Raw genomic sequence first — 12,240 nt, forward strand, 5'->3', positions numbered from 1 at the left:
GCTGCTGGAATCCTGCTCAGGAGGCGAAGGTGGGGTGGGAACGGTGGGGAAGCAGCCCCTCCACGTTTCCTTTTCTCTCTCCTGTTCCATGGCACAGCCACCCCTGCGGGACGGCACCCCCCGGCAGACGCACCTGGGCTGACACAGGTGCTGGGCACGGGCACTTGTCACCTGGGGAAGCGGGTGACTCTGTCCATGAGGCCACCCAGGTCCCCATGAGTGTCAGTGGCTGCAAGTGGCTGTGGAGGCTGGTGCTCGCTCCGCATGGGGTGGCTGCAGTGGGTGCCTGGGGGCTGCGTCCCCAACAGGGCACTGCCAGAACTGGGCCCTGCTGGCTGTGCAGCCAGTGATGACACCTGTGAGCTGCGGCTGGAGCTCTGCCAGCCCACCAGGGCCCCACGGCACCCGGCCCCGTGGGAGGACCCCAGCCCCACAGGGCGACCCAAGGGACCCCGAGTCCCACAGAGGGACCCCAGCCCCACGGACAGACCCCAGCCCCATGAAGCGGACCCAAGGGACTCAAGTCCCACAGAGGGACCCCAGCCCCACAAGGGGACCCAAGTCCCACAGACAGACCCCAGGCCCATAGATGGACCCCAGCCCCACGAAGGGGACCCAAGGGACCCGAGTCCCACAGAGGGACCCCAGCCCCACAAAGAGGACCTGAGTCCCACGGACAGACCCCAGGCCCATGGACGGACCCCAGCCCCACGAAGGGGACCCAAGGGACCCCAGTCCCACACCCCAGCCCCACAAAGTGACCCGAATCCCACGGAGGGACCCCCGTCCTAGGCGTGGGCCCGCTCTCCCCCCGCCACGTGGGACCAGCGGGAGCGCTCCCGGGGGCGGGGCCAAGCGGGTGGGCGGGAACTCGGGGGCGGGGTCGGGGGCAGCCTGTGACGCGGCCGTGCGTAGTGGGTTTAGCGTGGGAGGGGCGGGGCCGCGGAAGGCGGGGCGGGGCCGGGGCCGGCCGGGCGCGGCGGGGGCGGGCGCGGGGGCGTGGTGTAGCGGGCGGGGGCGGGGCCGGGCCCTCAGCTGACCGGCCGCCATTTTGTCAGGCGCTGGGAGGCCGAGCGCAGCCCGGAGCTGGGGCTTGCGGCCGCCGGGCCGCCCCTACCTGCCGCTCGCTCCGTGCCCCGCCGCGGGTCGGCACCGCCCGCGCCCCCTGCCCCCCACCCGGCATGTGAGCGGCCCGGGCCCGCTGGTCTCACCCGTAGCGGCAGTAGGAGCCGCGGCGGCCCCCCCGGCTGGGCCCGGCCCCTCAGCCCCGAGCGCAGGCCCCGCGGCCCGCCGCCGCCATGGCGCTGAAGATGGTGAAGGGCAGCATCGACCGCATGTTTGACAAGAACCTGCAGGACCTGGTGCGCGGGATCCGCAACCACAAGGAGGACGAGGTGAGCGGCCCCGGCCCCCCCGCCGAGGGGCTGCCGCCTCCCCCGGGCCCGCCGCCCGGGGCTGCCTCGCCTCAGCCCTCCCATGGGCTGTCACCCGGGCCGCCCGGCGGTGGGGGCTGCCCTCCGCGGGGCTGCGCCGGGCCCGGAGCAGCCGGGGGCTCGGTCCCCCGGGAGAGGGGGTGTTGCGCTGGGGGAGGTGGAAGCAGGACTCAGAACGAGGAAGATGATGCCGGGGTGTGGGCTGGGGGGAAGGACCGTGCGAGAAGGCACCGGGGAGCAGGAGCTGCAAAGGAGGCTGAGGGAGGGTCACGCCTGATACCGGCATTTAGTGTGTTATGTGGTGGCCGTATCCCCGAGACGCGTACATACATACACATCCAACTGGGATTCCGCCCTGTGGTGCTGCTAGGGTCAAGTGCTGTAGTGGACTGTACTCCATCGTGAAGCTGATACACGGGAAACCCCAGGCACAATTCAGCTTTTCAGTTATTCATGTTGTACATCTTCTCACTAAAATGTATTTTCATTGTTACAGATGTCTTGTAGCCAGAAAGCAGTTGGAAGTGTTGGCCCGTTAACTCTCCCTTGTATTAGAAGCACGTGATTGGGAAATTAGTATAGGTGAAATAATTAGTCATCAAGAACATGTTATGTGAGACTTTCCACATTGAGGTGTCACTTGTTAATTGGGAAGTAACAAACACTAAGGATATCATTTATGTTCATCTTCAAGTAAGTAGTCATGGCTGTGGGAGCTTTCTCATGAACGGTCTTAACAGTTTTGCTTTGCTGGGATATCCGTGAGTTGCTGTGGAGTTAGTGACAGGCTAAAAGTATTTGCAGACTACCATGGGTCTTCATACAAGTACAATATCCAAATGGTATCAGCTATGAAAAGTATCTGAAAAAGTTGTAAGCATGGAACTAAATGGAATACTGAATTTGGAAGGCTATGGTCTTCATTCCTGGTGCTGTTGGACTGAAACGCAAAACACAACCTCCAAACCACTTGAATGTTCCAATGGTTTTTAAGCCTGTAGTGCACAGGGCAAGGCGTTATTTGGTAGTGATGATACCTGGGAAACTTATGTTTTTGTTTTAGTATATGTTAAATTTATGGGTATTGATTTGGTGACAGAGGAAGATAGTCCTACTATAAAGTGTGCAGTGCCCTGCAAAACGGGGGAAACTACATGGAAAAGCAGAAACAGCGTGTTTATGTGCACGCTTGATGCGTTGTACTCAAAGCTGAAACAGGTGAACAGAGTTTCTGTGGAGCACTTCCCCATAGCATGCTTAGGCCCAGTTTGTATGTTATGCTGCTTTCAGTAAATATGCTTTATTCTTTTGTGCATAGGACAGAAAATGCTTCATCAAGCTGTCAGACCTCTGAGGATCCCTCTGATGAAGGTCCAGGCTGGTCCAGGCCTTTGTGGCACCAGTTGTCTTTGAGGAGGGTTGAATGTACTGTTCTCATTTCTAAAATAATTTCGTGACAAATAGCTCCTTTTCCAGGACTTCATAAAGAGCACAGATGCTGTTATGCAGTCAGGATTAACATGTTCCTGTGCATCATAAGCCGTACCCAGTTTGTTCTCAGTTTGTGACAAGAACTAGTTAAAATGCAGTGGCTTTTATGTCCTTTGGAATTAGGAAAAAGTACTTCTCAGACAATATTGTAGGGCTCTGTGTATTTGAAGGAAGTTGTTAGACGGGTATACGCACTCTCTAGGATTCACTGAGGTCAAAGGAAATGTGTTGCCTGTAACTGTAAGAAAGAGGCTGATGTCAGCTGCAGTAGTTGGACAGTAGCACGGTAGTAATTTAAACTAGGGTAGCTCTTTGGTTTGAAATACAAGTCTTGAAATTTTTATGTCCTCACATGCACAGCAGAAATTAAAACCTGAACTTCAGGACGTCTTCAGCTGATCAGTAGATGTTGCACTGATGAAATGTGTGCCCTCTGTAACGCAGGCTACTTCGGAATCCTTCAAAGATTTTGCTTAATTACACAGAGTGGCTGCAGACAGCACTGGAGTGTTGCTTTTTTCTAGCTGAGCTAGCTGAAGAGGGTTGTAAACCTTCTGCTGTGAATTCAGTACTTCCCAGGCAATGGTTGTGGACGTTTGCTAATTTTCAGGTGATGTTACAAAATCAGAATGGTATTTTAGAGGAAGTAGCTGCAGCATTTCTTCCGCCTTTTCCTACAGTGCTGCCATTGTTCATTGTATCTATTAAATGTTGCCTCAATACTGAATGTAGTTGTTCAACCAATATTTGTGTGTCTCAAGATAAGTGCTTAAAATTAAGACACACGCCCTGCCCTGTTCAGAAGTGCAGATTTGTTTAAAACAAACGGCAGTGTGCTTTGGTGGCAAGGATGTTAGCTGTTGATCTCAGCTCAACAGGAGTCACTCTACGGAAGAGGTGGCTCTAGAGAGGAGGTACTGTGGTTGTTACATAAAAATGAGATAGAAAGAAGTAAAGGCATGATTATTGCTTTGACATCTGATTTAGTTAAGCTTTTTGCAAAAGTTTAATTTCTGTTGTGTGTGTTGGTTCTTGTCTTTTGGAATTTAATCACATTGAAATTGTGCCATCCTTTGTCCCTCATCTTCCTGGGCAGCTCTCCTGGTAGGTAGTAAGATTTATTCATTTCCAATTCCTACGCAGGTACCATCACAAGGAGTGTATCTGGTATTTCACTGACGCGTGGAGGGTGTTTGTAGTGCAGGATGCGCCAAGTGGTTGTCACCTTGGTTCAGACGTGGGTTTCTCGATACAGCATTCTGACAGACCTGCGTTCTTGCTTGATGGTCACGTGTTCATCCTGTACTGCTGGGACGCTTAAGTGCATACCCCAAAGGCTTGTTGTGAAGTAAATGGAGCATCACAGCTCTTTACCGATAAATTTTAAGTGTCCTCCGCCTCACAAGAAGAACTGAGAGAGTACTGGAGGCTGCCTTGCACTTTAGCTCACATTCTTCCTGCAGAGGGCTTAATTACCTGTCAGAGGTCATTTTCATTTTAGTTTCTGGTCTATATCCAAAGCTGACCTGTTTGTTTTGCATTTAAAATGCTGAAACTGAAGCAACAGCCTTCTGTAAGGATGAGCGGTAAGGGATAGGAGTTGGTTAACAGTCATTTTTCTGTGTAGACATATTCCCTCCATTTTCCAGTCTTCTGGGGCAGATTGGAGCTGCACCATTCTTCTGCAAAGTAAACACGGTGTGGAAGGAATGAGGTAGTGTAACAGCATTAGATCTTTTCCTGGTTTGACATGTTGTGTTTACTTTGCAACGCTCTGTACAGGTGCCTTAAACCCTGTGGTGTTTCCCAGTTGGAAGTCTGAGGGAAAGCCAAACCTGCAAGAAAGAGTTGATCCTATTGCGTTCTCTTCTGACCTCTACTTTTAATACCTTGTTTTCTCTCTTTCACTTGGAAAATAAATCTTTTGGATAATAAGTGATGAGTCTTTCACCTGTTACTAGGTGGGTTTGTACCCTATGGAATAACTTCCCCCACTTTGTGCCTACTTTTTATGGATCTGCTACACAGCACGCTCGGGAGGGGAATGACTGGTACCATAGCCGGTTAGAAGTGTAATGGATTTTTTTCCGAGATATTCCAAAGTGAGAAATTAATTCTGTTTAGGGATATTCTCCTGAATCTGAAATAAAAGGAAGGGATAATCCTTTGATGGTATTTGGCTTTTGCGCAGTGTCTTGTATTTGCAGTTAAGAAAGTTTGTTGTTCTCAACAAGGAAACTACTGTGTCATGCTATGGTGAGAGGTTCCTTTATAAAACTGAAATGATAAAATAACAGAAACAGAGATGTTAAATGAGTGGTGCTTTGTCCTGTTCAGACCATAGCCCTCTGTGTTTCAAGTGCCTTTGGTTTACTGGAGGACACTTAAGGAGGGCAAAGGGGTTAAAAAAAAAAAAAAATCCTGCACAGATTGTCTGTGCACTTCTCTCATGACTTGAGAAAATTGCCTCCCTCTTCGTTCAGAGAATCTGCTGCTTGTGTGCCAGGATTAGCGCTTCATGGTTTTGGTAATCAATACTTTGAGGAAAAAATGTATTAAAAAAAAAATCCAAATTTTCTTGCGTGTAGTGCTTGGAGATAAATATCTCATTGCTGGTTTACATTTTAAAAGTTTTGTACAGAAGCAAGTTGGAAGAGCGAAAGGAGCAATCTTTCTGGTTAATTAATTTCAGTTGATAATACAATGTGAAATGAGAGGTGTGTTGAGTGTCTGTGCTGTGAAATATGTATTTCACTGCTCAGAGACTGGGCTTACCAAACCGGCAGCACGTTCTCACTTCTTAGTGACTGTTACCTGAGGACAGTGGGTCTGCATCATAAAAAAACCCTTTTCCACTAAATAAAGGGCTGCTGCGCTGGGCTGCATACTTCCAGCTACTTCTCTGATGTGTTTTCAGATGAAATGGTGGGATAAAGAGTTTTGAGCAATCTTTTAACATCACAAAAGTCTTTTTGAGTGCAGTTGGTGAACGAGGCTGAAGACGGTCTAATGCTGTGGTCTTCTGACAGCTTGGCACCTAGCCACTATCGCAGTGGTAGTATCTAAAGGTAAAGGGTACGGGATGGAACCTAACAGGGGAATTCTGAGGAATGCTAAAAAGCTTATTAGTGCCCGAGACTGAGAAAACAGCCCAACTAAAAGGCAGCGTGCAGTTCATTGATGACAGACAGCTCTTTCAGTCACTGATGCTCGATCGGTTACTGCTTGTCATATGTGTGTTAATATCTTTGAAGGGAGCTCATTATTCCACCCACTTTCAAGTGGATCTAGAGTTGCTATTGTTAATTCTTTGAGCGTGTGAATCACTGGAAAAGACAGAAATAGAAACAATACACAAAAGAGGGTTGGATAGGGACCTCGCACCAATCAGTTAAAAAGCAGATTAGTGCTGGCCTTTGAGGTGGCAAGGCCGGCTGTAACAGTGTCCCTGCCTTACCTGCTGTGTCACGGAAAATAAAGGGCCTGGAGCCTTGGAACAGAAGCCAAGATGTGGGCTGCCTTGTGATTACAAGTAGAGAGCAGCTGAGGCTTTGCATTAGTGCTGCCTTTCATTAGCTTCTTGCTTTCTCCTGTGTTAAATATTACTTAATTGACTGTGGCATAAGTGGGGCTAATACCTTTGTTCCCAGTCCAGATAATTTTGTAGCCATCTCTTCTGCAGGTTTGAAGTGCGCCAGACAGATCACTTTTTCAGACGTGTGAGCACAAATTCTGTCTAGGCAGGTCCAGGGGAGAGGAAGAGCTTTCTAGGACCTTGTCCTAAGAAACGCAGTGGCCCATACACCACGCCTTTTGCAAGGCCAGTGGAAGAGTGGCCAGAAAAATCAGGGTAGAATAAAGATCCTGACTACGTTTCTGTACTGTGGTCGTCTTCAGAGGATTGTCTGTTTGATGCTTTTTGATGCAGATCTTTGTCCCAGCGCAGAAAATGGGGCCTTTTGTGATTTCCTCTGACGTCATCAGTGTCCACAAAAGTGACTGAAAAACCTCATCCTCTACGATGTGGACTAGTGAATATATTTGGTGTACAGAGTACCTTTAGGTTTTTCACTTAGAGTTCTGTGGTAGTGTGTCCCATTTCTGGTGTGACGTGAAGAGCAGCGAGGGAAGCATTGAACGACATACATCAGGAAGACTGAGTCATGGGACCAGTTACAAAGAAGCGTTTGTGTTCCTTAGGTTATTAAAAAAACCTGATCATTCATGCTGAAAAATAGAAATGCTTCATAATTCTAAAGGGGAGTCTGCTTAAATCCAGGTGGCAGGAAATATAAAGATATTTGAGTAAGGCAGGAGGTGCAGAAAACAACATGGTTAGTGGTAGTGTTAGTAGCTCATAAAGGTGGTTGAGTGATTTTTTTTTTTTTATTTAATTTTTTTTTAAATAAGAAGCACTCAACCACCAGTTACTTCAAAGTAACTGAAATATTTGCAAGTCTGTTGAATACTGAAATGTTCCTGGGCATGGAAAAATGTTTGGTTGATACTGGCTTAGCTCCTCAGTTCCCTGGTCAGTAGGCTGATCCAACAGAGTTTGTAGACCACTTAGTTGAGTGCTGGTTTTTCTGTTAGCTCTTTTGTTCTTACTGTTATTTCTTTTGTGATCTAGATGTTCAAACCTGATAGCTTTCACCGAGATTCATATGTTAGAAGGTGTTTAAAGGTAAGTAGGAGTCGAAGTGGATGTCTTGAAACTTTCTTCCAGTGGGCTCAATGTTTATGGCAAATTCAGGCTGCATAAAATGTATTATTTAGAACTGTCGCAGTGTCACTGTGCTTCAGCCTTGAGAAATACAAGTTTGTTTAGAGTGAGTGGTGTGACTGTACAGCAGGGAGTAATAGAACAAACTTACTTTTAATTTCACAAATATTTTGTACTGAATTTAAGTCAGCGATGGCCATGAACCATCTTTTTCTTCATTGCCCTACTTACCTTTCTGTAACTGAAAAGCACTCATAGTTTTGCATAAATCAGTGTTACACCTTTGTTATATATTCAGTGTTAGATTTTTATATAGTATTAATACATCATTAAGCATCTTTATTGTGATGTTTCCCTCTGAACTATTTCCAGTCAGCTGTGTCTCAGAAATAATCGTTCCTTTAGTTCCTTGGAAGGGAGTGACTCTTTCCTATGCATACAACAAAACACGTGCTTGTAACGAAGCCTGTCTTTACCAAAGCCTGATACTATGCACGGAAATATGTCTGGAACCAGTGAATTGAAAAAATTACTGTAAAAGTACTCGTATAGCTTTTTGCATAGTAATGTAAAAATAAAAGTTTGAGTACATCTTGTACTTGCAGGGACAAGCACTTTTATCTGACACATCTCTCTGGTCTTAAAAGTTGTCTGCTCAGGTGTGATTTAGACAGTACAGGCCCCTGAGGATTGTTTAATTGCTGTGCAATTGAATTAACAGTACTTGTGATCAGGCTGGAGACATGTATATTTAAGGGACTGATCAGACTGGAGATATTAAGGGCCATCTCTAGACCCTTGCTGATGATACTTGCTTACTCCGATCTGTGCTGGGCTGTTGTGGGTTTTGCTAATAACTTAATTGTTGGCATCTCAGCCTAGCCCGCCTGCGGAGGTGTTCCAGGATGGCTTGCACAGCTGTGCTCCAGCTTCCTGTGTACGTGCTCTTTTGTGTGAAATACTTCAGTTTTCTTTGGGTAAGCCATGGAAAAGGCGCTCTCCATGGGAGCCTCCAGAACACCCTGGTGCTTGCAGAGAAGCTGCTGGCACTGCAGTGCTCAGCGTGTCTGCGTGCATGTGTTTGCCTGGGTCTCGCTTGGAGTCACTTCGGATGAGCAGCTGCAACTCTGCGTGTTGTTTCTTTTCTGAAATCCAACCCTTCTGTATTACATACCTGTTCAGAAGATCATATGTGGTGTTCTGCAGCTCCTTATGGTGCTGTGGTGGTTTGTTTGGGGTCATTTAGTATCTCCTGTGAAACTGGTAGGTGTACACTACTTGCATAGCATCTCTCTGAATTTTGAAAATAAGGTTCAGAGGTTTTTATCTATTCATGAATCAGTTTAGGACAGATGGACACATCATGCAAAATGTCAGTTGGCATGTATAACTTCAGTAAACGTAAAGAAAAGAAAAAAGTGTAAATTGACTTTTCACATTCCTCCATCGGTGTTGTTTGGCCAAGGAGTCTTGCTGTCTCATTTTGGTTGTAATAGACAAGGGGGTAGTGGATAATGTATCATGTTTATAATAAATAATATAGGAGAAGACTACTGCAAATGAAATGGCAAAGGTTCACCTTCATGCCTCCAGTGTTTATCACCGATGCGAGCCGTACATTAATCTAGGAAGCATACATTGATCTAGGAACTTAAGGCTACCTACACAATGAGCAAATAAATCCCTGGAAAGCTAGGTAGCAAAGGCAAAGACAGACATGTTAAAGCACGTATAGCAATACTGTTTATCAACAGCTGAGTGAAAGATAAGCTTGGCTTTCTGGAAATGCCTTTCAAGTTGTAACATGTTTTCTGAGCTCTTTATTACATCTGACTACCCTCTGCATAGTTTCATTTTGGCTGCTGCAAACCTGCTTAAATGCTGTGCAGTTTCTCAGTTGCTGCTTATACTCTGTTACATGCTTATGTATGGTTTTAGTGAAGTTAGCTGTGAGATAGATACCATGTGGGAGCGTGTACGTTGGAATTCTTTCTGTCCAGCCGTGGAGTAATCCTAACAAAGGATCCTGTTGCTTATCTCAAATAGTTTTTTCTACAGCATTTAAATAATATAATATTTTTAGTTCTGTATGACAGAAGATAACATCTAATATACTTATCTCTGCTACCGTGTCCAAGTGAGTGGAAAGCAGCACGTTTTGCTTTTTTATGCTCTTGGCTGTTACCTCAGTTCATTTATGCTGTGCTGTCATGGTACGATGCTTGTGTTCCAGGTACTGTAGTCAGTTACAGGTGTATAAATTCCATTTGAGTAGTTCAGTGGTGTATGTTGAAGGGAAGTACCGCTTTTGGGGGTTTTGATAGAAGCCTGGCAAGTGATACATATTTCTTTCCATCCTCCTTCCTAAGGTAGGAGGTGGCAGCTGATCTGCACTGTGCTTGTAACAGCATCTTCTGTTTGAAGCACAAATTTGGAAGTTGCTTTGCCTCCAACAGAGTGTCTTTGATGTAACTGCCTCTTGTGTTAAGCATGGTGGTCATGTCACACGGCTTGCATCCCACCGGTAGTATTTCTTAAGATTATTAAAAAAGAAGAAGGTAGGGGCCATTGTTGCTGGTTTTCTGGAAGTTGGAGCACCGTGGGCATCTTAATCTCATGTGAGATTGCCATGTGCTTGTGATCAATGTGATTTCATGGAGTTTGTCTCAAAGTCCTACAGAAAAAGATAAATCCTACAGTGCTTAAAAGGAAAGAAATGTCATATTTTGTGTTTATTTCAGTGATTTATTTTTATGTTTATTCCAAACTTTTCCTGTTTTAGAGTGGTGTAGTTAATGCATTTTTGTCGGATCCTGTCTTGCTCCTTGTGGTGTTTGCTGTTAATCACCCTTTCCTTAAAACACTGTATTTAACTCTGAAATTGCAGGAGAAACAGGGACTAGTGTCCGCTGACGTTTTGCTTTTTCATCTGGGTGGGAAGCACTTTGCTGTTGCAGTAAGTGACAGGTTTCAATCTCAGATCAGCTGCAGCAGATCTGGTGGGTTGAGGCTGGATCCTGACAAGGACTTTGGTGAAGGATTCCGCTGCATTTGGTTTGCTGGACTGTAACCCTAAGTGGTAAGAATATGGGTTTGCCTTCTTTTTGTTTCTGAAGATGGTATATGTTTGAGATAAGAGTACAGCTTATTTAAGGCTGTTGGAAATTAATAGCTTTTGCGATGAAATGTAAAGGTTCTGCAGTGATACCCATTCTGATTATTAGTGTCTTCTCATCAACCGATGAAAATACAGCATAGAGAGTCACATTTCCTAGGAATGTAATTGTTCGGTTAGATTAGTGATTTTTCAATTTTGTTCACATACTGCTTAGAAAAAATACTAGTCTTTTGTGAACATCTCTGAAATAGTCAGCAAACCCCAAGTTCTGTTTTGGCTGGAGCTTGGAATAAAGTTTTAGTGTTTTTCAAAGTTAATTCAAGGAATATGGTTAGGGAGATGAAAAATCCTATAAACTGACATTTGGCTTTTCCCTTCTCCCTCCCTCCTTTTCAAAGGGATCGTGTCTTTGATTTGTGATAACTTCATTCTTATTTTAGCCAGTCGCACTCGTTTAAACGCACATATTTTCTAGGTGAGGTCTTGGAATCCTTGAGGAATTTGGGCTTATTTTAAAAATTAGCTTGTGTGTTTTGTTAATGGATATAAAATGCTTACTGCATCTGTTCGGAATACATTAAGAAATGGCAGTTACGACTCTGTGCTGTATTCACAGATTTGTTGAGTAATTACTGCTAACATCTGCATGCTTTACTTGGGTTTTAGCTGCGCTGCTCTGAGTGTGTTTCTGTAATCTTCCTCCTTCTGAGGGATATGTGAGAGAAAACAATCGCCCAAGTGGTTGCAATAGCATTTCATTAAGGAGCCTTTTCCACGGAGTTGGGAAAGGCTCCTTTCCCACTTGGTAGCCTAGCAGGAATAAAAGAGCCCCTCTCAGCTCTTTTCCCTGTGTTATCATATGCCCTTCAGCTTTTGACTGCAGGCTCGCAGCTTTGCCTGGATTGCCATCATTCTGAGGGTGTTCTTTCACTTAATGCCTCTGCTTGTTCTCCACTACACCAGGAGTGAAAGGCAGCCTTGTAATTGCCTTGCTTGCTCAAAGCAGCCTGGCTGGGAATGTCCAAAGGTCTGTAAATATTGTGACTTAAAAGTGCTCCTCAGTTGACTGGCCAAAATGTGTCAGCTGTGGAGTAGCATCCCGGGAAGACTTCAAATGAGACTGTTGCAGAATTTGTAAGAAGTCAGTAGTTAAGAAATATGTTGATGTTATAATGAATACTGTGAGCATAAATGAACGCTGAAGTATTTTCTATTTGCTTTCCTTTCTTCGTGGGATCTCAAAAGCATTTAAGGAAAATAGAGCCAGTTACATTCTGGGAAGTATTTATTTTTAATTACCACACTGGCAAATGGCTATATTAGAAGGATTTGTGCAAAAACTATTAGTGAATCAATGCTGGGAAAGATACTCGGATTTTGTCCTGTGTTGGTATGTAACTGCATTTGGGTTTTTTCCCCCTGCAAATACCTAGGCCATGCTCAGTGACTGTGGTTTTTTTCTTCATTGCATCAAG

General features: G+C 45.6%; 1 protein-coding gene across 2 annotated transcripts in view; it reads left to right on the forward strand.

Annotated features, from left to right (window-relative positions):
• Positions 1–1,053: 1,053 nt before the first annotated feature.
• The window catches only part of AP3D1 (adaptor related protein complex 3 subunit delta 1), a 46,989-nt gene continuing 35,802 nt past the window's right edge, over positions 1,054–12,240 (forward strand). The window contains exon 1 of one of the 2 annotated variants that reach the window (XM_055805248.1): positions 1,054–1,394. In XM_055805248.1, coding sequence (XP_055661223.1) covers positions 1,299–1,394 — 96 coding nt within the window. In that variant the 5' untranslated portion in view covers positions 1,054–1,298. The remainder of the gene's footprint in view (positions 1,395–12,240) is intronic. The other variant, XM_055805249.1, reaches the window with a different exon arrangement.

This window comes from Falco peregrinus, chromosome 5 (assembly GCF_023634155.1).
Source record: "Falco peregrinus isolate bFalPer1 chromosome 5, bFalPer1.pri, whole genome shotgun sequence".
Lineage (NCBI taxonomy): Eukaryota > Metazoa > Chordata > Aves > Falconiformes > Falconidae > Falco > Falco peregrinus.